This window comes from Pseudorasbora parva, chromosome 23 (assembly GCF_024679245.1).
Source record: "Pseudorasbora parva isolate DD20220531a chromosome 23, ASM2467924v1, whole genome shotgun sequence".
Lineage (NCBI taxonomy): Eukaryota > Metazoa > Chordata > Actinopteri > Cypriniformes > Gobionidae > Pseudorasbora > Pseudorasbora parva.
The window spans coordinates 20,224,730-20,251,413 of NC_090194.1; the positions used below are offsets into that span (position 1 = coordinate 20,224,730).

At 37.6% G+C, this 26,684-nt stretch overlaps 1 protein-coding gene across 3 annotated transcripts in view; it reads left to right on the plus strand.

Moving 5' to 3' along the window:
- Nucleotides 1–26,684, plus strand: part of pam (peptidylglycine alpha-amidating monooxygenase) — a 70,018-nt gene that overhangs the window by 35,724 nt on the left and 7,610 nt on the right. For 2 of the 3 annotated variants that reach the window (XM_067434037.1, XM_067434036.1), the window contains 18 exons: nt 121–212; nt 365–448; nt 744–792; nt 3,599–3,666; nt 3,848–3,928; nt 4,023–4,099; nt 5,785–5,888; nt 9,669–9,865; nt 10,059–10,118; nt 13,742–14,044; nt 17,798–17,927; nt 20,037–20,153; nt 20,388–20,460; nt 22,531–22,741; nt 22,946–23,149; nt 24,678–24,796; nt 25,265–25,364; nt 26,594–26,647. In XM_067434037.1, the coding sequence (XP_067290138.1) occupies nt 121–212; nt 365–448; nt 744–792; nt 3,599–3,666; nt 3,848–3,928; nt 4,023–4,099; nt 5,785–5,888; nt 9,669–9,865; nt 10,059–10,118; nt 13,742–14,044; nt 17,798–17,927; nt 20,037–20,153; nt 20,388–20,460; nt 22,531–22,741; nt 22,946–23,149; nt 24,678–24,796; nt 25,265–25,364; nt 26,594–26,647 (2,123 nt within the window). The remainder of the gene's footprint in view (nt 1–120; nt 213–364; nt 449–743; nt 793–3,598; nt 3,667–3,847; nt 3,929–4,022; nt 4,100–5,784; nt 5,889–9,668; nt 9,866–10,058; nt 10,119–13,741; nt 14,045–17,797; nt 17,928–20,036; nt 20,154–20,387; nt 20,461–22,530; nt 22,742–22,945; nt 23,150–24,677; nt 24,797–25,264; nt 25,365–26,593; nt 26,648–26,684) is intronic. The other variant, XM_067434038.1, reaches the window with a different exon arrangement.

Genomic DNA, 26,684 nt, shown 5'->3' on the forward strand with positions numbered 1-26,684 from the left:
CACTAAAATGTATTTAAGATTATAATGTTACCATTGTGAATTGATTTGTTAAAAGAGAAATAACAAGGCTAAGTTTGACTTTGTATTGGTCTTATTGTTGTTGCTGTTGTTTTTGCTCAGGGATTGTGGGAAAGAGCTGGGGACCTGTCGGGATCAGGCCAAGATCATGTATGCTTGGGCCAGGAATGCTCCTCCAACCAAACTACCCAAAGGTGCTCACCATTCTCCTCATTATTTCTCCCTCTTCTCTCCGTCTCAAAACAGATGAATTTAGCCAGTATAACGTATGAGTGATCATGAGTAAATGGCTCTTCTGAAAAACAATAAAAGCACATCTGAACTTAATTTGCACCCCTTTTTTTAGATGTTGGCTTTAAAGTTGGAGGAGACACCAGAATTAACTACTTTGTGCTGCAAATTCACTATGGTGATGTCAACAATTTCAAAGGTAAACTGCTATACAGTAGATCCAGTGCTGAAGCAACAGTATTGTGATATCAGCATGTTTTAACGAGAGCTCCATCAACCAAACTTGACATGCTTTTTAGAAAAGTGAATATGTATGTTAAGTTAAAAGAATCATTTTGATAATTTTCTGTGCGCACATAGATGCCTGTCAATCACTGTGCGAGTACTGCGGTTTTTAAGCAGTCCTGCCCATTGAAAACTGTTGTATTATGGCTGTAACGGCAATGAAAAGCAGCATCTTGCGATGTGACTGTTTATCTTTGTCTTGATTGTAGATCATCATAGAGACTGCTCAGGACTCACTTTAAGAATGACTTCCAAACCGTAAGTTGTTGCTATAATTTCAAATATCTGTGATTTATTCATAAGACATATTTGTTGCTCCCAAACATTTTGTCACTGTTTACTCACCTTCATGTTGTTCCAAATCTGTATGACTTTCTTCAAACAATGATGCCAAGCTTGACATGACTGACTCTTTTTGAATTGAACACAACTGCAAAATGAGATTTGAGATCTGAGGCAAATGGGAAGATTATAAGTGAATAACAATTTAAATTTGAGTCAATTTGTCACACAAAGTTAGCATATGACTTCAGAAGTCTTGAAAATTATTGCATGCAATTCGAATGGGCTACTTTTTTATGATTTACTCCCCCTTGATTTAGTCACCCTCAAGCTATCCTAGGTGTATGAGTTTCTTCCTTCAGATGAATATCTTTGGAGTTCTATTAAAAAATGTCAAGATTTATAATGACAGTAAATAGGGATTAAGATTTTGAAGCCCCAAAAAAGTAGCCATCATAAAAGTAATCCATACGACTCTCGTGGGTTAATAAATGCCCTTTGAAGCAATGTGATGCGCTTTTATAGTAAACAATGTCCATATTTAAAACTTATAAACTAAAATTAAACTAAATTATAAACTAAAATATCTAGCTTCCAACAGACGGCTGTATGTGTTGTTTTACGGTGAAACAGTAATCTCTTACCTGACGCATGACATATTGACAAACTGGGAAGTGCAGACCATATAGCAAAAGAGAACACCTGTCACAAAAAGTCTAAAGCGATCATTTTTAAACAGAATTGTCGAAGGATTTCGATATAACAGAAGAGGAGGTTGAGTTAATTGCCCAGCCCTATTCAATTGAACTGCAAGAGGCATCAAAGCTTACACTACTCGACTATGTTGTACATTGCGTCAGGGGTTACTCTTTTGGCGTAAGTTGACTTAGGTAGGCCGTCTGCTGGATGCTTGTTATTTTAAAATATAACGTTAATTTACTCACCCTCAAGCCAACCTAGGTGTAGAAGACATTCTTCTTTCAGACAAATACAATCGAAGTTATATGTATAAAAAAAGTCTTGCTCTTCCAAGCATTACAATGGCAGTAAATGGCAGCCCAAAATTTGAAGACCAAAATATAATATCCATTTCTTATAAATACGATATGGAAAGCAGTCCACCTGGAGAGAGATATTTTACGTTGTAACATGTTAAATATGGAAATTTTTCTTACAAAACCCCATGATTTCTTGTAGGGCTGTACGATTAATTGTAATCGTAATAAAATCGCGATTTGAGCTTGTGCGATTTCTAAATCGCTTCATAGCACGATTTTTTCGCTCCTGGCCCCAACTTCCCAGTATGCTATCCGAACCAATCAGAATGCAGCCTGCCTAAATTTAGTGCGAGAACGAAACAGACCGGGCATAACACATCAACATATGAAATAATAATAAAAAAAATATTATAGGCTAATATTTACACAATCCTAATTAAATAAGCTAGGATTTCTTTAACCCATATGGCCGACGAAGTCGGCGCATTCTGATGGACATTGTCCTGTAGCCTATGGCAGCGGATATAACTCACAGTAGACATTTTTAGCCAGAGATGTGCAAGACATAATTATAAACTATAAACTGTCTACTTTTATTTGTGTAGCCTACACTCACAAAGGCCGTTGATTCAGAGAACGGATTATTTTGCATGCACTTACTCCAACGCTGTCTTCATCAATAATTTATTTTGTTTATTTTGTTTCTAAATTCAGTTCTTATTTCTAAAAAAACGAAACGAAAATTAACTAAATCTAACGAAATTCAAAGCCAATATAACGACTCAAGAAAAAAACCCTTTGACTTACCACCATGCAAAATCAAAAAAAGGCCTATCCTTCCATTAAAAATAATGTCTATTGCGGCGCTGGGAAACTTACCAATTTTGTAGACTTTAGTCTGGGTTGTTTTTTGTTGTTGTTGTTTTGATTACCCACATTAAACAGGGATGCGCGGGTTGATCCAAAATGAGCGAATGCCTGCGGTCATCACCTCGTGGACAAGTCTTCCAAAAATATTTTTAATGATATTCGGGTTGCAGTCGGTCGGGTCGTTTGAAATAAAGATGCCATTTTTGACAAGCTGAGGCAGGCTGATGCTCCTCGCAATGGCGCTTGCAAATGAAACGAGCTAAACAAATAAAAATAAAAATCTCCTCATTTACCAATTACGTGAGTTCATATTGAGAGAGGCATATTGCACTGGTAAGATCATTTAGTCTCATTATTTATTTATTTAGGCCATTTGTCTGTTCTAGAGACGTGTTAACTTTTCGATAAAGCTCCGATTTGTTTCCTTTGGAAATATGTTTCAAATTCACACAGAATGCATTTATAACTGTAAAGCATGTTTGTTTGTGTCAATATCATGATTAAAATCTAAATCAGGAAAAAAAAAAAAATCAAAAAATCGTGATGGTGTTTTTTTGTCCATATCGCACAGCCCTAATTTCTTGTGGATTACTTTTATAATGGATAGATGCACTTTTTCTGCCATTGAAGAGCCAGGAATTGTTTTAATTTAAACTACAATTGTATTCATCTGAAAGAATAGTATCATGTATGCTTTGAGAAAGCAACTTTTAAAGACGCTATACAAAATAAATGTATTATAATATACACCTAGGATGGTTTGAGGGTGAGTAAATTATGGGCTAATTTTCATTTTTGGGTGAACTATCCCACATACACACACGTCGATTTTATTATATATATATACGATTTATTATTCATCATCTTTAACTGAAATCTCTTTAAATGTGATGAATATTGTGTCCTTTATGCAGACAGCCCTTTATTGCTGGCATTTATCTGATGATGTCTTTGGACACTGTCATTCCTCCAGGGAAGAAAGGTACCAACTTTGTAACCATTTCAACCATTTTCCAGTTTGGCACTAATAATTTTGTAGACATTTGGGGTTGTTAAAGGCTTCTGAGCTTTACCTCGAATGTTGTGATCAGTTTATTAATGCTTGTCACCTTATAAGCATATGTTATGTTATTTATGATGTCTGATGTTTTTGGTATTTGCAGTTACCAATGCAGACATTGCTTGCACTTACAAATCTTTACCGATGCATCCATTCGCCTTCAGGACACACACACACAGCCTTGGTAAGATATTGCATTTATATATATATAGGTTGTATCTACTAAGTTTTTTCTTTTGATGGTAATTGGCATACATGTTGCGTATCTTGTGCTTCAGGTAAAGTTGTGAGCGGGTACAGGGTTCGAAATGGACAGTGGACTCAGATCGGGCTTCAGTCTCCACTGTTGCCACAGGTATGTTTAACAAGTTGAGCATGATGGATTACTAGAGAGGGAAGTTAATGCATCGTGTTTCGCTGATAAGTGTTGTGAGTCATGTTAATGACCCATGTCATTGTGATTCACATGTTTGCCTGCTGTCAGTCCTGCATTCAAAATTAAAGTATTAAAAAGTTGTGATAGTCTTTTCTTCCCTTTTATTGTGACATATCTGAGGGAAACAGCTTCTGGAATAAGAACAAATATAGAGTGGGGCTTGATTTTGTCTGTGGGTGATTGATTGAATGGTTGCTGTTTGCTATTGGTGGATCTCATATGAGTGACAGGTTGCTTCGCCCTTGTCATCAGAGAAGAGAATAGATGTTGCTGCAAATTATTATTTAAAAATGTTTTTGTAAATTTTGATTTCATGGTGAATTTATATGGTGAGTCCAGTATGCTTTTCTTGTTAAGACAACCTATTCTCCTGGAGAGCCTGTTTACTGAAAGTTAAACACACCTGTACCAAATAATCATGCTCTTGGTTTTTTGATGCCATGGACCTTTTGCGAGTCCTCCTGTAGTCAATAATAAAACTCACTTTTGATCACTATAATTACATATTTAAAAGTTTTTCCTGATATTTTTTATTTATTATTTATTCCTTAAAATAGCTTGAATGTAACTCTACACCCTTGCTTTAGTATAAAGTCAGGTGAAAAAGGCATATAGTTTGCATATAACATATATTTTATTGCTAAATGTACCTGATTTTTCATATCATCAAAAAATATACCGGGAGAACAACCTTCTCTGGAGACTCCCCTGCTTCAGAGCGGTCATAGTTAATGAATTAAATTGTAAATATAAATAGTAATGTAGATGCATGCATTTTCTGTCAAGCAGCTGTAAAACGATATGTATTGTGAAAAGCGCTATACAAATAAATATGAATGATATGCTAAAGCCCGCCCGCACGTTGTTGTGATTGGTTACAAGGCTGTCCCATCCTTCATATGAGACATTAAACAGAGGTCCACCACATAGACATATAAACAACATTAAAACTTGATTTTCACCACTGGGTGTCTATTTAAAAGCAACTACATATTTTAATGTATAATGGCCCATATAATGTGTGAGAAAAATTAAGTATATTATTATGAAGACATTGTTACTTTTACACATTTACATTTTATCTAAAGTAACTTGTACACTGCATTAACATGTTTCCTAAGTAAAAGTATTGGGTTTTGTACTGGAATTGTACTTATTTTGTACAAATATTATCTGGAAAACTAACCTAAAAAAGAATTCAATAACCTATGTATCTGTGCAGCATTTTTTTTGTAAATGTAATTTTTTGTTTAATCTGTTATCTGTGAATAAAAGTCAAAATTAAATCTGTTCCAGCGATCGGGTCTCTTAAGGTGACGCTTCATACAGATTATGGTTACATTTTTAATCAAATCAAGCAATCAAAAAATGTGTGTTGTTTAAATCAATTATAGCAATCAAAACGTTTTGAGGCTTTTTGTGGTGTAATAGACTTTTCATTTGAAGGGACATAAATCTCTTTCATCAATTTTTTCCCCACAATTTAACAAAAGTCTTTCGGGTTTTTTTAAATTATTATTAAGTGAGGGTGAATAAATGGTGACAGAATGTTCCATTTTGGCTGAACTAACACTTTGATTTCTCTTGGATGAACTTGTGTTTAGGCTTTTTATCCAGCCACCAACACCATTGACATAAAAAATGGAGACATACTAGCAGCCCGGTGTATGTTCACAGGAGAAGGAAGAACCACTAATACCGAAATCGGGTAAGTTCATGTTCTTGTCGAAGATTGACTAGATTAAATTGGACTAAATTTAGAGACTCACTGCTTTGTGAAGTTTAATAGCATTGTTTTAATTGATAATTGAATTGTCAGATTTTTTTGTAAGAGATTTATCATTTTGTTTTTTATTCCTATGTAGAGTTACAGTGGCAGTAAGTGTGTTAGATGAGTGATGATTGTGCATGCTGTTGACGTTTTCACCTTCTTCCTTTCACTCTGTTTGCATGGTGTTGGATTCCTGTCGTTGTCTCTGACCACCTGTTTTACTACTCGTCTATCTGATAAAGTGACGCAGTAAGACTGGTGGTGGCTGTGTTTGTGTTTCTGTTAGTGATGAAACACACTGCATAGGTCAGCTTGTCAATGTTTCTGTGTTTCATCATATCCCAATTGAGCGTGACTCCTTGGATGTATGTTTGCCTCTGCCCTGCTATTCCTGTTACCATGGTGACAGAGAGAGCACACAATAGTGCATTGACGCATCTCCCAGGAAGCCCACCACCCTCGCCCACGCACACACTCAACTCAAGGCCACGAGATAAGATGATTGTTGACTTAAAGTCTGGTCTTTGTCAACTGCCCACTTAGGCCAGAAATGCGCACACAAGCACAGAGCCATGAATACATTGCTGGCCCCATTATACATACAATATTGTAAAAAAGTAAGCGCACCCCATGAGAAGTGTAATCAGGCATTCAAGCCCCACAACCCTTTTTATACCTATTTAAATTATTGAACCTTGTTATGTTTGTACCAATTAGGATGGAGTTTTGTTAGGATCTAGTATTATATTATTCAACAAAATATCAAATCTCACTAAACTTGAGTACACTATATTGCCAAAAGTATTGGGACACCACTCTAAATCATTGAATTCAGGTGTTCCCATCACTTCCATGGCCACAGGTGTAAAAAAAGGACAGAGGCATGCAGACTACTTCTACAAACATTTGTGAAAGAATGGGTCGCTCTGAGGAGCTCATTGAATTCAAACATGGTACAGTGATAGGTTACTAAATTACATTCGTGAAATTTCCTCACTGCTAAATATTCCACAGTCTACTGTTAGTGGTATTAAAACAAAGTGGAAGCAATTGGGATCAACAGCAGCTCAGCCACGAAGTGGTAGGCCACATAAAATCACAGAGCTTCGTGCGGCCTTCAGATTAGCTCAAGAACAGTGCGTAGGAATGGGTTTCTGGACTCCAAAGCAGTGGAGACGTGTTCTCTGGAGTGATAAATCACGCGTCTCTGTCTGGCAATCCAATGGATGAGTCTGGGTTTGGCGGTTGCAAGAAGAACAGTACTTGCTTGACTGCATTGCACCAAGTGTAAAGTTTGGTTGACGGGGAATTATGGCGTGGGGTTGTTTTCAGGGGTTGGGCATGGCCCCTTAGTTCCAGTGAAAGGAACTCTTAATGCTTCTGCATGCATACCAATACATTTTGGACAATTTCATGCTCCAACTGCACTGCACAGAGTCATGACCTCAACCCGATAGAACAACTTTGGGATAAACTAGAGCAGATACTGCGAGCCAGGCCATCTCGTCCAACATCAGTGTCTGACCTCACAAATGCACGCGCATCTAGAAGAATGGTCATAGAATTCCTATAAACACACTCTAAACCTTGTGAGAAGCCTTCCCAGAAGAATTGAAGCTGTTATAGTTGTAAAGGGTAGTCCAACTCCATATTAAACCCTACAGATTAAGAATGGGATGTCATTACAGTTCATGTGCATGTAAAGGCAGGCGTTCCAAAACTTTTAGTAATATAGAGTAATTCTGAGATTCAGTATAAACTTTGGTGTACTGTACATCCGACAGTAGGTGGTGCTTTAATTGTGGTAAACATCACAAATGCATTGTCTTAGTCTCGAAGTTGTCTTTAAATAGAAGTTGTGGTCAGCGTGTGTATAGGGATGAATTTCTGAGTGAAATAGCTAATCGAACAGGTGAAAAATATATATTGTGTAAAAATAATACAATTTTAAAAAAGTGAAATAATGTGTGGAGACCGTGGACTGGGAAAAATTGCATAATACATTGGCCGCTATCACATTTAACATGTACGTAAATGGTTTTATCTACACATTCCTAGCTTATGAAAGATCTCCTCAATCTATCAACTTTGCCTCGAGAATCATTGGTGTCAGTCAATACTTAAACGTTTTGATAATTTGAAATGCAACAATACAAAAATACAGTTTGCCTAGCAGTGCAAGTGTTTGTGTTGTTTAAGACCAAAGTGCAATCTGACTGACATGTAAAATGGCCGGAACAGTTTACTTTTTCTGTATTTATGAGTGCATCTGAAAACAAACCAAAAATATATAGGTGTGGTATCCCGTAAAAGTTGCAACATGCAGGATTTTCCCCAAAAAGTATTGACTCAAACATAATCCCTCTCAATCATTACTTGTGATCCGCCGCGTGTAGTGGTGTAGTCCTGTATGTATTTTCTTTACTTTGTTGTACTCTGGACGTTTCTGGACGTTCCCCTGTCTCGAAACAATTAGATATTGATATATTGTTGTTGCCTTATTGACTGCTGTCTTTAACATGTTGGGCCCTATCTTGCACTCAGCGCAATTGACTTTGTACATCGGCGCATGTGTTATTCCTATTTTGCACCCGCGCAAAGTGCGCTTTTCCCTCGACAGAAGCACGTCGCTAAACTAGTGAATGAACTTGCGCTCCCCAGGCGGTTCAGCGCAAAAAAGGAGGCGTTTTCTGGCGCAAACAATCCCTAGTGCTATTTTGCTATTCCATTAAACAATTGCGCCACTGACCAGAAAAAAACTAGTCTATACACTTTGCTCATGTAATCTACACAGATGCAACAGTTATTTTTGCAAATGATAAATTGTTACACTAAAAAAATATTGACACATGAGATTACGGAAATCATTGTGGTGTGCCACGAAGATGTGAAAAAATAGGCATAAATCTATCTTACAAATTATTCAGGCTAATTGTAGTAATTAAGGATCAGACCTGTTTGCCCAATAGTGGTAAGACATATATGTATATTAGGACATCTGACAAATAGGTTTGTCCGTCAAGAACCAGGGGAAAAAAAATCGACTAAAAAACTGAAAAAACTGTTTAACCAATGCTATTTTGGGTGGGTTTCTCCCATCCCTATACAACACAATTTCTCTGTCTTTCACTGCTCTTACAAGAACATCAGTCTCCTCGGCTGTAAACCGCTCCTGGCGTGCGCCTGGTAAATACGCCATAATAATAGCGATCCATAATGGAACTTGCGCACCTGCTTTTAAAGGGAATGTTGGATGGCGCTCTGACCGAGACCCGCCCACAAAGTGACTTGCGCTTCGCACTTTGACCCTTGCGTTTCAGATCGTTAAAATAGGGCCCGTTGAGTTAAAATTGTTTTAAAATGTTATTAGCGAGATCACTGAAAATGGCTTAACTCACTTGCAAATTACAGCAAGCCATCTAATTATTAGCATAACTGTTTGAAATAATATTTGCAAAACACCTCACTGAGTCTAGAAGAGGCCAAGTTTTGAGTTGTAACTGAAAATCCTGGATTGTGCATCTTTATCTAATTAAGTTGTAAAAACAAGAGCAGCTTTTTTGAGAAATATCTTGCCATTTTACAGTATGTAGAGGGTTGGTGGACTGTGGGTATGTCATTTGAGCAAAAGCTTCTGTAGTTCTGTTTCATACTTAAAGCTGAATTTGTGTATTGTGCTAGTACTTTGTTCATGTCCCATTGTTACCTTCCTCACAGAGGCACCTCCAATGATGAGATGTGTAACTTCTACATCATGTACTACATGGACAACATCCATGCTGTGCCTTACATGAGCTGCAGAGATGACGGCAGCAGTGAGTTGTTCCAAAACATCCCTTCTGAGGCCAATACTCCCATCCCGGTCAGTCCAGACCATATGATGTCCATGAAGCATGAGGCAGCTCCTCGTAAAGGTACCATCCAAAAACGCACATTTCAAGATTTTTGCAATAGTTTAGACAATAGTGTGGGTAGGCAGTATGACCAAACTCTTATATTATAGTAGGATAGTATTATATCACTATTTTATTATTATTTGATAATCCAGAATATTTTGCAAATGAAATGTACTTCATTCTCATTTCTTTTTATCTTATGATTCCACAGATGCTGTGGAGTCTTTGGAGCTACAGCAGCCCAAGAGAGAAGAGGAAGTTCTGGATCAGGGTAAGACTTTTTTAAAATAATTTCAGATTACAGAAATTAAACAAGACTGAGAGAGGCTGTCCTGAAACACGATCACAACCTGCTGGAATACCATTACAAATCTAATTTGACACTGAATAGCATTCTGTTACCATGCAAAAGCACAGAGGTAGAGGGAAGAGAGGTTGATAGAGCCAATTTAATGGATGGGGATTATTAGGAGGCCAGGATTGGTGGCCCCAATGGAGGGAATTTGGCCAGGACACACCAGGATTACACCCCTACTGTTTACGAGAAGTGCCATGGGATTTTTTATGACCACAGAGACAACAGTCGGATCTAAAGGATGGTGCTGGTTATAGTACATTGTCCCCATCACTATACTGGTTTGTTAGGACCCACTCAGACCACAGGGTGAGCACTTCCTGCCGGCCTCACTAACACCTTTTCCAGCAGCTACCTAGTTTGTTGACAGTGCATTAACTAATTTTAACAGATCTTGATTTTAACGTTGTAGTAAATGTTTGGATTAATAATAATTAAGATTAATAAATGCTGTAGAAGTGTTGTTCATTCTAAGTTAATGTTAACTAATGTTGTTAACTAATGTAAAAAAAATGAAGCCTTATTGTAAAAAATTGTATCCCCTTCTAATAGGCTAGGCTTACAAGGCCCATTTAGTGTAACACCTGGTTCTCTAGTGTCGACATAATCTTGTGCATATCATGGTATTTATAAATGCTATGTATTAGCATCTTCACATGGAGCTAATTTGCATAATCTAAAGCTTATGATTACAACCGTGAATACATTTTACTTATGCGTAACTTGCTTCCCAAACCACTTCTGAAATGTTCTGAATGCATGGAGTGCAAACATAATTGAAAAGTGGCAACTATCATGTATGCTTTCACATGTTAGCAGCTGAAATTGTGTAGACTAGCTGTTATTTAGAATACTTGTTTCTGTCAATAAGTATTAATTGGATGTTGTAGTATTGTATCAGTTTTGTATAAGAGTGTGTGGAGAGTTGTCCTGCTTTGTTCCAGCCACTTATGTGGCATGGCCAGTAAATTACATTGTTGTATCTGGAGTTTTTTTTAATGGCCACCCTATTGTGAACCTTGGGATGACAGTCAAGATGGGTAAAAGGCAGTAGTTCATAAGAATCAGCTTGTGGATCAGTGAGAAGTTTTTTCAAGACATGAAAGTGGGGTCTTCTTACTCTGTAAGAGATGTCTAGCAGTAGTTTTAATAAAATTGGTATTTGATTGTGTTAGTCCAAGATCCAGTGGAATTCTATGAAACATTTCACCACTATGACAGGTAAATAGAGCCTTGGAATGGTAGGTGGTAGGGTCGGGATAATAGGGTCTGAAATTGGCGTAAACCACATGAAAGCATGGATCAGTTCTGCTTTCTATCAACGATTCAGCCTACTTCTGGTGGTTTATATATTATACTTTCTTGCCACATATTTTCGTGATATTTTCTTGCCACACTTTGGGCCCTTTAGTACAAATTGAGCATTGTGTGTAATCACCAGCCTACTGAGTACTGTGGCCATGTCCATCCCTTTATATGACCACAGTATACCCATCTTCTGGCTACTTCCAGCAGCATAGCGTACCATGCAACAAAGCTCAAATCATCTCAAACTGGTTTCTTGAACATTAAAATTAGTTCACTGGCCTCCACAGTCACCAGATCTCAATCCAATAGAGCAGCTTTGGGATGTGCTGGAATGCGAGATTCGCATCATGGATGTGCAGCCGACAAATCTGCAGCAACTGCGTGATGCTGAAAAAGAGGGTCCAACCCCCTACTAGCAAGGTATAACTAATAAAGTTGCCAATACACACAAAATCTGGACCTCCTCAATCATCCACCTGGAGGATGCGACGGGTCACAGTAAAGTAGCACAGTAAAGATTACATTTATATAACTGCATTATTGAGAGTGATTGCATGTGAATTAATTATACTCCCTATTAATAATGAAGCTGAAGGAAAGAAATATATGCTAAAACGTAGTTTTCGCGATCTGAACCTGATGTGCGAGCTACTCTCTGTATGTGTGTATGTTAAGCTAGGAACACACCAAGCCGACGCCGATCAACTAGTGGCGACGAAAGCAAACTGCTGAGTCGGCTCACGTTGGCTCACGTCGGCCGCGTCTTGGGTCCAAAGCGGTCCAAAGTTGCCCTGACACACCAAGCCGACGCTCAACATCCGACGGCCAATAGTGCGTCCGTTCTGCGCCTGCGTTAGAGGAAATACCTTTCCGTCCTAGCTGGTGGCAGTAGTCTGTTTTCGTTATTCGAAGCGGGAAACCGGAAGAGCTATAAAGATATCAGCTGTCGTTTTCGTTTCCCCACACAGACGGATTCGTGCATTTCAGAACGTTGCAAATGGCATTGCCGTTGTCAGCCCTTGGTCTTTTACTTGTGGAAGAGGAAAGGTAGAAGCGGACGCGAAAAATATGAGGAACGCTCACTAAATGGGTGAAAGAAATTCACTAAATGGGTGAAAAACTAGGCGTTGTAAGCTCCATATATGGTGATTTCAGGGAGGAGACAGGGTGGAGATGCACGTACGCACAATCTGCTGCTGGCTGTGATTTATAAAGGGATTTTTGCACGGGTTCTGGCGTACGCATGGTTTTATAAATCAGAATTATTGTAGCTTTTGTACGTACGTACACTTTTAGGATGAAATCTACGCAAAGTTTTATATATGAGACCAATTTATGGATCAATTTTGAGCATCCAGATAGTATAATCAAGCATATCTTGTAGAGCACTTTTGGAATTTGCCTTTGCGTCATTTTAACTGTTGGAAAGAGCTTAAAAGTGGACTTCAAAGATTTCTTACCCTGTTAAGTCCTATAGCCCATGACCAGCGATAAGTCGACATTAAGCTTAAAGTGTCATGTCAAGTCAACTTTATTTATATAGCGCTTTTACAATGACGATTGTACAACGATTGTTTCAAAGCAGCAAATAAGTCGACTAGTCTGTAACCCCTAGTATGAAGGTACGGTGCCTTCTTTTTCAGTTTGAGCCAGTGACCCTCAAAATGTCTGTGCATGGACAATCATTATGACGTTTAATCTTGACAAATTGTCATAAAAAGGTGTAAATTCTCTAGCTTCATTATTTGACCACTATTACAGTGAAATATTATAGTGATTGCGCTTGGCTCTATGATAGCATGAAACGGCTTTGAATAAAATGGTTTATTCGGATATCTGTTGTGCAGATATGCATGCATGTACATAATTCATTTTGTAATACAGCATTCTTACCATTTTCATTTTACATGCCATTGAGGACATCAGAAGACAAACACCTAGTCATCATTATCAGAATAGATGAACTGTATGTGGTACAGTCTGATATAAAAGACTGTTGATATTGCACAGTCTGTCTGTTACACAAGATCTCAGTGCAGGGCGTCATACAATCTGATAAGCAATAGCCGTGGAGGACAGGCAAAAATAGCACAATGTATAATCAGCCGTTGAGTATATCCAATACATCACCTGCACACCCTCCCTTCCTTCACTCCTGGACTTTCTCACTTTTCACACCACCATTCCTCTTTTGTCTTTCCGCTTTTCCTCCTCTGTTTCTTCCTGTGCAGGTGACCTCTATTCCCTTCTTTCTAAACTGCTGGGGGAGAGAGAGGATGTTGTCCACGTGCATAAGTACAACCCTGCAGATGCAGCCCGAGCCCAGACACATCTGATGGCAGAGATTGATAGCATAGTGCAAAAAAAAGACCTGGGCTGGCCACATTTAGGCTACAAAACAAAAGAGGAGGCAATTCTGGTGAGGGACAGAGTGCACAAGTTTCACCAGTTAGAGTCCACTGTCAGCCCCTCAAGGAGCAGGACTGTACCCGCCAGACAGCCAACCACAGGGGAGGCTCAAATGGACAAACAAGGTGGGTTTCGGCCTCGTTTTTTACCCCAACAAAAAGCAAGGACATTGATGTATCACGTGTTGTGTGGACAGTACGCTTTCAACCCATGGGCCACAGTGTCAACTGAGACGTGTTTGTCTCCCACATATGCATTTGTTTTCCTTTTGATGCCTGTTTCCACCCATCTCACTGCTATCATTTATATATGGGATGCGCAGATTGTTGGCTGAGTGTGTAATGTTATAGCATGTGGTATTGATAATTCTCCAATGAACGAGCTGAAACATGAGAATTGCTGTAGAATCGACTTCAAGATGCATTGCTTTCATCTCGTTGGTCAAAAAATCACCCCAGCCAGATGAGACATCAGTATATTTGGTCAGTTTTCCCTGAATTTCACTGAAAGATTGTCAGTAGTACCCTACACAAGCATTCATAATACATTCAGAAATGTTTCAGACTAGGGGTGTGACGATGCACAATATTGGGTTTACAAGAACAAAGTCTTCAATGATGAAATATGACTGGATTTTTTTTTTCTTCCTAAAATTATGCATAACAATGTGAATAGCATTTAAAATGACTTAAAGTCCATATATAATAACAAGGCAATAACCATTAAAAAAAAAAAAGCAAGCAAATAATGTGGTTTTACTGAACAACACTGTTAAAATACATTATGTAACACACTATAAACAACAATAAACGTCTGTACATTATTACGTATTTTAACAAATGCCTGCAGGCTCTCGTCCAACGGCCTGTGATTGTTGTTACAATTTACAATTTTTACAGCCTTGTTTAATACTGGCCAAACAACATTTCATTCAAATTTTCACTTCATCTTTAATATTTGGCCACTTCTTTACGACAGAAATGTTACTGTAATTTCTTAAACAAGAACATGTAGATCAAATCAAACAAATCAAAAAATGCTACCTATGAACTTCTCTTTAGTTCTACTTAATGAGTATGAATTATCATATGCAGTAAAAGCCACAAATTCAACTCCTCTATGCTATCGCGAAACAGCTTTTCACCTTAATGAGAAAAAATTGTTGCATTTGATTATCGCAAGATCTCGTCACAAGCCTAATTCAGAGCCCATATTTTTTACAATTTTATGTTGCAGTCCTAATTTTTTTTTTTTTTTTGTGCAATAACTCTTTTATTTTATAACTAATCAGTCTTAATTAGTCTTTTTTGGTATTATGCAACAAACTTTGCACTTCTGAATTAGGAGATTTTCTGCCATTTTTCTGTACAAATCCTCTTAAGCCTTGTCAGGTTGGTTGATGAACATGAATTTTTAGCAGCCATGTCTCTAAAGAGATGTTAAATTGGGTTCAAATTCAGGCTCTGGCTGGGAGTTATGCCTATAGACACTTTGGCATTGCTTTGGCTGTTTGCTTGGGGTCCTTTTGTCTTGTTGGATGGTAAACATTCAGCCCAGTCTGAGGTCTTGAGCACTCTGGACTAGACTTTTCATTAAGGATATCTCTCTGTATTTCACTGTATTCAGTTTTTTTCCCTACCCTGACCTGTTCACAGTCACTGAAAGACACTCCTAAAGCACCACCATGCTTCACCGGTGGGATGGTATTGTGGAGGTGATGAGCGGTGCTTGTTTCCTCCAGACATGAAGCGTGGAACAGTCAGAGAATTTTTATTTTTTTTATTTGCTCAAATCAGGGGAGTCTTGCAGTGATGGTTGTCCTTCTACAAATATGTTCCATCTCTGGAGCTCAACCAGAGTGACCATCAAGATCTTGCTTGGTCACCTCTTTACTAGGCCCTTCTCACGTCAGTTTTGTTGTTCAGCCAACTCTAGCAAGAGTCCTGGTTGTTTAAATGGGCTTCTTCCATTTCCAAATTGTGGCCTATGCAAAATGAGTATATATTTCTTAGTACAGATGCTAGGCAAATACAGTTCTCTTTAATTTTAGGCCATACATAAATTGTTTTTTAGTTTGAAATCGAACAAACATTTTGTTTAATTGTTTTATTTGACATAATGCCACTTGGTTTGATATTTTGTTAAATAGTCTGTACTTTAATACCCACTTTAAGTAGGTCTTGTATGTACAATTTCTTCTGGGGACACATCGTTGACATCTTTGGGTGTGAAGTAGGTTTAAAATTTTAACAGAGAGCAAGTTATTGATATCTTGACGTTTTACACCCAGTCCACCTGTTTGAGGACAACTTAGAAAAGGAAGACATGTTTTCTTAACATTATTTACACACAGTATGACATCACATTAAAGCACTGCTGCTGTTTTTATTCTATGCACCAGTATACACCTTAAGTGCATCCCAATGTGCTTGATTGTGCTCTGTTCTAACCTTTTTTTAGTATAAATATTGTGAATAGTGTGTTCATACTGAAAATTACAAAAAGTGAATTGCATTCCCTTTTGCAGCTTTCCTTAGCAAGCAAAGGAGAAGGGGCATCAGACTATGATCTTGAATGACAAAATGACTTATAAAGTTTGGTTGAGTACCAAGTGCACTGGTCAGCAATCTATGGCACACGAAGGGATAATCACAGGAGTACGCACCTCTGGTCACACGAATGGTTTGTCAGATATGTATACTAGCACAGGTTATAATCTCTTAGTTTGATATTTATAGTTCTAGTTTGTGTGATAATGAGGAATGATTACCTTAAAATGTACATCTGTATGCAAGTTCTAGGGATTTTATTTATTTAAATTAAATACAAACACCTCTTTAGCTATGGTCACGTGCCAGGGATTATTCCTCTGTAGGGTTGCCGACCGCTGACATAGTGTATAGTATAAGTGCATAGTGTATGTTTGTTATTTGAGAAACACACACCTCTTGCTTACTGTTGTCTGGTATGTCATTCAAAGCATCCAATTTTAGCATTACATTCCCCATGAATTTCTCATTTCCCACTAGAGAACAGAAGTCGAGTACAGGTTGACTTATGATGTTTCACATTAAGAATGTCTCTGTTATGTTGCGTCTAGCTGTGTAAAAGTCAAGTCACCTTTATTTATACAGCGCTTTATACAATACAGATGGTTTCAAAGCAGCTTTACAGTGATAACAGGAAAATTATGCATCGTTCAGCTGAAGTTACTTCAGTTTTGATTCAGCTCTATTGTAAAGATCATCTATTATTAAATTATATAATATAATCTTTAAAGCATTTCTGCAAAAAAAACTTGTCATCGTCCAGCTCAGTTCAGTTCCCATACAACAGCATTAGTGCAGTCAGATCAGTAATATTGCTGAATATTAAGTGTCCCCAACTAAGCAAGCCACAGCCGACTGGCAAGAACCCAAACTCCATCCGGTGACAGAATGGAGAAAACAACCTTGGGAGAAACCCGGCTCAGTCATGGGGAGCAGTTCTCCTCTGGCCAGCGAATGAACACGGTGTGATTATGATGCAGCGATGCATCAGTCTGATGTGGTCATTATTCCGCTTTACATGACAAACTTATTCTGGGGCTGTTTTCATTAGTCTGCCATTGTTATTATTTATACATGGTGGATCAATAATAAATGACATTTTTTTTATACAATCTTTTTATTTTTAGACACAAGCCTGTTCTCTCTGTACTCTGCAGCTGTGTAAATCAAGGGTGCTCAAAACTATTAAGAACTTTGATAGATGTCTGTGTTGTTTTAAACTAGAAAACTCAGTTTGGATTTTAAATGTTATTTTTTTCTTTCTTTATTCATTCCACATTCAAATTCAAACCAAAATTCTATTTTGTGTGTGTGTGTGTGTGTGCACAGGTGCCCATCTGGTGGAGGTGTCCGACTGGCCTGAGGCGGAGCTGCAGCTTGGGCAGGTGTCTGGTCTGGCTCTGAACTCTAATGGTGACCTGATCATCTTCCACAGAGGAGATCACATATGGGGAAGGGAGTACGTTCTGGAATATAAAGCCACTCTATACATTTTAACATTCTCCACCCTAAGGCTCTGGAGGAACAAAACCTTTTAAGGGAATGTGTGCAAATTAAGTGATAAACGGTGCTGTTGTAGAATTAAGCTCTATCTAGAAATGTAATGAACACTGAGCTCATGAAGTCATCATTGACTCTTACACTATTGCATAGTGTAACTCTCTCTGATGAATGGTTATTTAAAGGTCCCATGGCATGGATTTTTTTATTATTTTATAATGTTTCCTGATGTGTACTTATATTGTTAGTATGGTTTTTACATAAAAGAAAATTCATCATTTAGAAATAAAATGATTTTTTTCTATACTGATATTAGCCCTCTGGCATGAATGCTCTGTTTCAAGGGGTGTGCCTGCTGTGAGACCTCAGTGAAAACACCCACTGTTGTGATTGGCTGACATCTTTGCATTTGAAATGAGATTATGTGCCGGAGGGGGCGTGGTTAAGTCAGAGCAGCAGCAGCAGCAGCACTGCCAGTCCAGAGAGAGAGACGGAGCTGGGGAAAGATTGCTTAGAAAGTGTTATTGTACCGAGTTGTTGAGAGCGCTGTGCGTGCACAAATTGATTTTGTTTGTATCTGATAGCTCTCTCACAAAATGCTTTCACCACAACTAACAACAAACACGACATCGACATGAATACAGTAAGAGCTTCTGTTGAGCAGCTGAACAGCAGTTTGGACAAGTGGACTGCAGATATACGTGATTGACAGATCCGAACATCATAAAGAGTGTTCTTTGATTGCTCTCTGTAGTTTAATCATTTAAATAGCAGATTGGTTTCATGCTACTAACAGAAACAACGTGAAGTTGATTGTTTTAGTCACTGGCTTGATTCACTGATAAATCAAGATGGCCAGACTGACAATATTAAACAATTTAGAAAGAAAGTCTGTGTGAACTTGAATGATTATCTACACATCACTGATCCCAGATCAGGTATTAATGAACACTGTTACTCACTGTTTGTGGCTGTGCTGTCGAATCCATATGGTAAAGCCTGTGCTGCTGACATCGCGACTGATAAACTGAATCCATTCTCTACTAATTCTCTGGGCGGGCAAAGCAGAGGAAGGGGAAGAAACCTTTCCTGGTATGACGTCATTACAGGAGAATTCAAAATCAGCTCTTCTGAGCTCTCATTCTCTCGAAGGCAGAGAAAGACAGCCAGAACTCGGTTTACACCGATCCAAATTTCTAGCCACTTGGGGATAATATTCAGGCTAGGGGAACATATATTCATGTTGAAAAAAAAATTAATGACATGGGACTTTTAAAGGAAATGCTACTTTTGCATTGTGTTGCTTAAAGAGAGTTCAACCAAAAATCTGTCATCATTTACTCACCCTCATGTGCTTTAAAATCCTTAAGAAGTTTGTTCATCTTCAGAACACAAAGTAATATATATATTTTTTTGTCCAGCCATTGAAAATCCATGCAAACAAAATATTAAAGCTTCAAAATGTTTCTGAAGAGATTGTAAAATAATTCCATAAGGATCTTCTGACGGTGGTTGGAATGACATTAGGGTGCATATGATGACTGAATGTTCATTTTTGGATGAACTATCCCTTACAATTTGTGCACACTGAATTATGATTATAGTAATTCATCCAGAAAAAAAAAAATCTTTCATCATTTACTCAACCTTAAGATTTAATCTCATTGCTTTGTCCTTTCTGAGAGGGAAATTTTCACCCGAATGTCCAATTTTCTATTTTCCAGTTTGAGTACCAATTGTAACACGCAAGTAACATTTAAGTGGTTCATATGATTTGTGTGCTATATTTCAGCAGGGCTGATGTCATTCGACAGCCATATTTTTACAAATTTTGGAGCTATACAGCACCCGTCCGCATTTATTGTGATTTTATGAAAAGAGCAGAGATTATTTCCGTTTCTTTTGATCCAAAGTAGAAAGAAGTTACTTTAGGTTTGTGAAAAACATTGGACATCACGAAGAAATCATGACAGGTTTTTATTTTTGGGTGAACTATTTCTCTAAAGGTGCAAATACTGCTGATAAACAATAAATTGCAATAGTATAATCAAGTCATTTTCTCCTGCAGCTCCTTTAATATGAATGGCATCTACCAGCAGAAGGATTTGGGCCCCATCCAGCAGCCCACAATCATGGTGGTGGATCCAGTCAAAGGACGAGTGATCAGAGCTTCAGGCAGAAATATGTAAGTCTATGAGATTCTGTTATTGCTCTGTGTCTACAGTTCAGGCAAGCGGCGCAAAGCAATTTGACAGACTAGAATTCTCCGGTTTATAATCAATGAAGTGGAGTTAGGCATTTGAGAGATTGATTATAATGAGAGTGTTTAAGTTTTCTTATGCAGTGTAGACACTGTACAGCTATTTTTTTCTGTCTTTGATTCATTGTGTTGTTAATAATGAGATGTTTGTTTGAACAGTTTCTATTTGCCTCATGGAATAACTACTGACAAGGACGATAATTACTGGGTGACCGATGTAGCACTTCATCAGGTAAAGACACTCAGTTAAACATAAGAAACCCCCACTACTAGATATCTTAATATACAAATGGCAACGGGGGAAAGAGAATATAGGTTTAATTGGGTTGGTGATTTAGCTAAGTCATATTCAAGTTTGGGAAGCTCTTAGTTTACTAGGATTGTGTACTGGCACTATACAAAAGTAAAGGTTTGTGTATTACCAGCATTACTGTGAGCTCTCTTTCAGCGTCAGTCAGCTTGGTGTTGGTATCTACACAATAAAAGTTTTGGCTGGTTCCTTTAAGATTTTACTATAGGGTTTTATAATACTTTATTTTCTTTTTTATATATATTACTGAAATAAAGCCTTTGGTAAACATAACTTAGCGAGTTTACCTCAAGCATTGTTTTACACATAAATAGAAAAGCCTATTATAAAACCTCACTGGAAAATCTCGAGGCAACCACTGGGAATTCGATTTTCAGGTTTTAGCATCACGCCTGCTCCAATCTGTTCTCACAGTGTATTATTCAGCTGTATTGTTAAAATTCTGTCTCAAACTTAACTAGAGGTCCATAAAAAAGGCAGATATGTCAGTGGACATAAAAAGGTTGCTCAGAATGGCAAAGGAAATGTATTTGTGTGATAAATAATATGTAATAATTAGGGACCACGATCACACCACACAATGATTACACAAGTAATTTAGCTTCTTCTGTGAAGGAACATTATGTGGTATTGACAATGAAATAAGCCTAGCTTGTTTTTTTATAACGAAAATGACCTAAATCTCCTTATGATGGCTCTATTTTATGGTTTCTAGACTATAATCATGACTTTGTACATATTTCATTCGTATCACCACAACAATTTGAAACCTCTTAAATATACAAATTGTTCTAATAATTTTGGCCACCACTATATATATACACACAAAATAAACTTAATATTACAACTTACAATGGCACAAAAGGTTGTGAAAGCACAAGTGAACTAGACCGTGCTAGTCATTGTGTAATGCTGCCTTCACGTGCTATCGGAATTATCGTATCGTAATTATACGAGCTTTCGAGGTAAAAATTGCACATGAACGCCCTCTGATGTCGTGTTTACCACTGGGAAGTTCAGAAATAATTTTGATACCCAAGTTCCCGAGATGGGCGTGGCATACTGTTAAAAATGGCAGATGGGAGACGAATTTCTGCTGTGGCAGGTGTTTTATTAGTTTTTTCCCCACAACAATTTAATTGTCTTGTCTTGTCGTTAAAGTAATACATTTTTACATAAATTAATAATCATTTGAAGCATATTGTGTATTTTAAACACATCAAAAATCGCATCTAGTTGGCCATCATTCCATAATAGTGAGCAAGCTGACTATCTAGATAGTGTGGTAAAAGTAGCTACACAATAGGATCATGTATGGTTGAAAACTATTGCCATTTTAGTCTTTAAGCAGCCTTTATTGTCTACATTATGCCTTTATTGTGAATGTGATTATAAACAATATGCTTTCATGTTGTGCTGCTATGTTTGCCAAAAGTATGAACCTGGCGTCCTCCATATTTTCCGACAACAATGCACCTGAACACAACAAGCTTGTAATCACGACTTCTGAAGTGGGAAGTAGGAAACTTCCGATAGCACGTGAAGGCAGCATAAATCCGTGGACGTTTTTTCCACAACAATGCACTGAAACACGGGCACACAAAGAAGTGACAACATTTCTTCTCATAACAATTTTATATAGCCTATATGATAGACTTGCATTGCACTTAATTGTATTTTCCTTTTTGAAGGGATTCCAGTCATATTTCCTGCAATTCAAAATCGTCATGGCAACCAGTCTTATCAGACTGTGTCTCAGCTGACGGAAACAATCTTTTGGCTTTAAAATATATATGCCAAATTAAATGTACTTATCGGGTTAATAATGATAACAATAAAAATAAACATAACAGCTGATACCGATATGCTAGCCTATATATCGTGCATCCTTGTAATAATTAACACATCATCATAGTCAAGCAAAATGCAGTATTTGACTTCTACAACTGTAATAAAGTTGATGTGATAGAAGTATTCTTTCTCCATATATAGGTATTCAAGCTGAGCAGTAGCGGTACAGATCAGCAGCTTCTGGTCTTGGGAGAAGCTTTTGAACCAGGAAGTGACAAGAATCATTTCTGCCAACCTACAGATGTGGCCGTGGACCCTGTGACTGGAAACGTCTATGTCTCAGATGGCTATTGCAATTCCAGGATCCTCAAATTCTCACCAGAGGGCAAATATATCTCACACTGGGGAGCAGGTAAATGTACAATCTATTTCTTATTACATTTTTCGTCAGACATGATATTACAGCAGTACAAAAATTTTGCAATTAATAATTTGATATTGCTGCAAAGTATGATACAGCCTTATAATGAGGCAGTACATCCAAAACATGGGTGATATTTCACAATGCAGTTTGCATAAATTAAAGATTTTATTAACAATCAATTTTTGCTGAAAGGCTCCTCGGACAGAAAGCGCCGTGTCCCGTTCTGGATCCCGCACAGCCTGGCCTTCCTGCCGGATAAACGGGAGCTGTGTGTGGCTGATCGTGACAATGGACGGATTCAGTGCTTCATGGCAGATACTGGCGAGTTTGTGAAGGAGATTAAAAAAGACATGTTTGGAGGAGAAGTGTTTGCCATCGCATACTCGCCTATCCAAGGTATGCATGAAGAGAGCATACGTCTGTTTTTGATTTATTCTATCATTACGTTGTCATTTAAATATAAAATGTCAAACTATCGTGCTACCAAACTGTCAAAGTTGCATTTATATTTTTGCCTTTAACTTTTGAACTGTGGTCTCCAAACATATTTTCCATTGATTCCTTGGCTGATGCTGAATTGAATATATTAATAATTATAAATGTTTATTTGTATAGCACTTTTCATACATGATATGCATCTCAAAGTTCTTCACAAGCATAAAAACCAAAAATAGGAATACAATTTCACACAAAGTAAATATTAAAAGATTAAACTACAAAAGCATTCAAAATGTAAAATAAAGACATTGAAAATACAATGTAACCTCAACATAAATGATAAAACTGACAAAACAAATAGTTTTACTACTGTCACGAGTCAACTCACTAAAACAGTATAAGTCTAACTCCACTTTAGCTTCATCGATTATAAACAGGAGAATTCTAGTCTGTCAAATTGCTTTGCGCCGCTTGCCTGAACTGTAGACACAGAGCAATAACAGAATCTCATAGACTTACATATATCTGCCTGAAGCTCTGATCACTCGTCCTTTGACTGGATCCACCACCATGATTGTGGGCTGCTGGATGGGGCCCAGATAGCCTTATTGGGCCGTGTTTCAACCGAACGAGGAAAGACATCAATTGGATAGACCTACAACCAATCATAGCAACGGAGCGACTCATAACGTTAGTTGTCAAATGTCAACAGAACTCAACTGCACTGTGTTGCAAAGTCTGCGTTTTTTCCGCGGGTTGAAGCGACCTCAATTTTGTGATCTATGACATCGAATGGGAATTTTAGCAGGCAACCTTGCCAAAATAACACACATTTTGGCAATAGCTTTTATTTAATATTTAAATGAATCACACAAGGTTGCATTAGTGAATTTATTTGTATTTGCGCCATTATTTACCACCCCAAAAAAGCATGTCTTAAACCAGATGCTAATTTGCGCCTCTCTTGATGGTCATTATGGAGATATTCTGGCTGTATCTTTGTTCTTTAATTTGCATCTTCCGCGCAGAACTTTCCACTCCCATCTGCGCTTTTATGGAAATGCGTTCATGCCAATTTTCCGTTTAGTAAATCTTGCCCTATATGTGGAATTTTCACAATCCCTTACAATTTCCTATTATTTTGGTGATAATACAGGTTATCGCAGTTATTAGCAGTTGTATTATGTCATAATTCTATATTGGGATTTTAATGGATTATCACCAGAGATGCCATTTCCGATTTAAATGTACTTGTAACTGATCTGCTACTATCATGCTTCACCTGTAGCTGCTGCTTGCTGCTATATTTTTCCTTTTGTGTTCAGCAGAAGAAAGAGTCATTGGTTTTGGTATGAGTAAATAAAGAATTAACAAACTTTGATATAATGACTTCATAAATTCATGTCATGTAATATTTTTTTTAAAGCTCAAGCCCTCCTGAGCATCTCAAGCCTAATAATGTAATGGTGTTACTGTGTTGTTTCAGGCGGTCTCATCTACGCGGTGAATGGAGAGCGTCCATATGGACAGGCTGCTCCTCTTCAAGGGTTTGTTATCAGTTATTCAACCAAGGAAATCCTGGATTCCTTCAGTCCAGATATACAGGTGCTGATTCATAAATATTTACAATATCCTTCTGAGCACAACACAACATTCTCCCAAAACATGCAAGAAGGGGCGCTCATGATGATATCTTGAGAGTTGTATGCTAGTTGTTAACAGCACATAATCTTTTGGTGATTTTTAAATATCAACAGCATTACTCAGAAATAGCTTACTGCACCTTAAAGCTTGTCTTGAGTGATAATGATGTGAAGATGATCACATCTTTCTTTAGGGTTTATTTTCTTGCCAATAAGCAAGTTTTCCCAGCTCTTTACATCTTACATTCACATTTATTAATTTAATAGATGCTTGTGGTCGTACAGATTTGCCAAATGAGGAAAAATACAAGCAATATTAGCAATATTCCATATTGCAGCAACACAAAATATCATGCTGACGACTCATTACCCATTCTTATATTTTATTCCGATATCTAAAGTCTTTCCTGTCTGTTTTTTTCCCCTGCAGGAATTTAAAATACCACATGATATTGTTGTTACAGCAGATGGGAGTGTCTTTGTTGGAGACGCAGCATCAGATTCTGTAATGAAGTTTGTTCAATCTGCAAGTAAGTTATAATATACTAATATGTCAACATACTTGTGTGTAACATTTAAAATAAAAGTATGAACATGAAAAATGTTTGGTCACAATTCTCACTATTAGATCAGATTGCAGATTTATTCTTTATTGTCCTCAGTAGGTGAAATTTGCCTCCACAGACTTTACCAGGAGCAACATTCACCACACATATACACACACTGCACAGAATGCACATATTGTTGGTCACATAAATAGCTAAATAACTATTAACCATTACTTTTGCCTCAAACTCCTAATTACTGCTTATTAATAGTTAGTAATGTAGTTGTTAAGTTTAGGTATTGGGCAGGATTAAGGGATATAGAATATGGTCATGCAGAATAAGGCATATGTGATTTATTAGTAGTAATAAACAGCCAATAATATGCATGCTAATAAGCAACTATTTAATAGTGAGAAATGAGAATTGGACCCTAAACTAATGGTACCATCTTTTTTTTTTAAAAGGGGGGGTGAAACATCTCATGTCAATCTTGAGTACCTATAGAGTAGTACTCTACCTTCATAGCTCCGAAAAGTCTTTAGTTTTATTATATTTATAAAAGAAATATAGGCTGTACCAAGTCTTTCCGGAAAAAAACGAGCACCTGGAGGCGTATCGTGTGGGCGGAGCTAAATGACTATCGCGAACAAAGCGGTGACGTCCTCAAGCGTGGAGAAACCCATGGCTATCCCAGCTAATAGATATATGATCCAGAATCATTCGGAGGCTGAAATAAATTGAACAGGAGAAACAGCAACAGCAGGACACCCGTCTCTGTGGTATGTACTGTATTTAGTGGCCTGTCAACATTTGCGCTTGTTTACTCGCAGTTTATGAGGACACGATTCGGTTTATGGACTATTGTAAGCTACTAAACCTTAGCAGTAGCAAGCAAAACGGTTTTGCACGTCAGACTAGTGTAACGTTATACATAGAACAGCAATGGAGTAACCGTTAGCGCATTTGAATGACGAAGCACGCGATCGTGTCGTTTATTGATGTTTACTCATGCGACGGTAGCCAATAGCAGAGACATTTGAAACAGTTTTACTCACCGGCAATCATCAATTATTTTGGCAATCATCATGTGTTTGGTAATCTGAAGAAAAAGTTGCTTATTCTATCGTGCTTCTGTCACTGTTCATCAGTGTCCAAAATGCTTTTTGTCTGGAAAAATAAGCTTGAAGGTTTTTTGTTTCTCCACATTTCAGAAGCAGAACATCGTTCCGTTAAAAAAGGTGGAATCGAGGTCCAAGAAATTGAAGGTAATGTGTATGATTATGCGATTTTTGACTAATACAT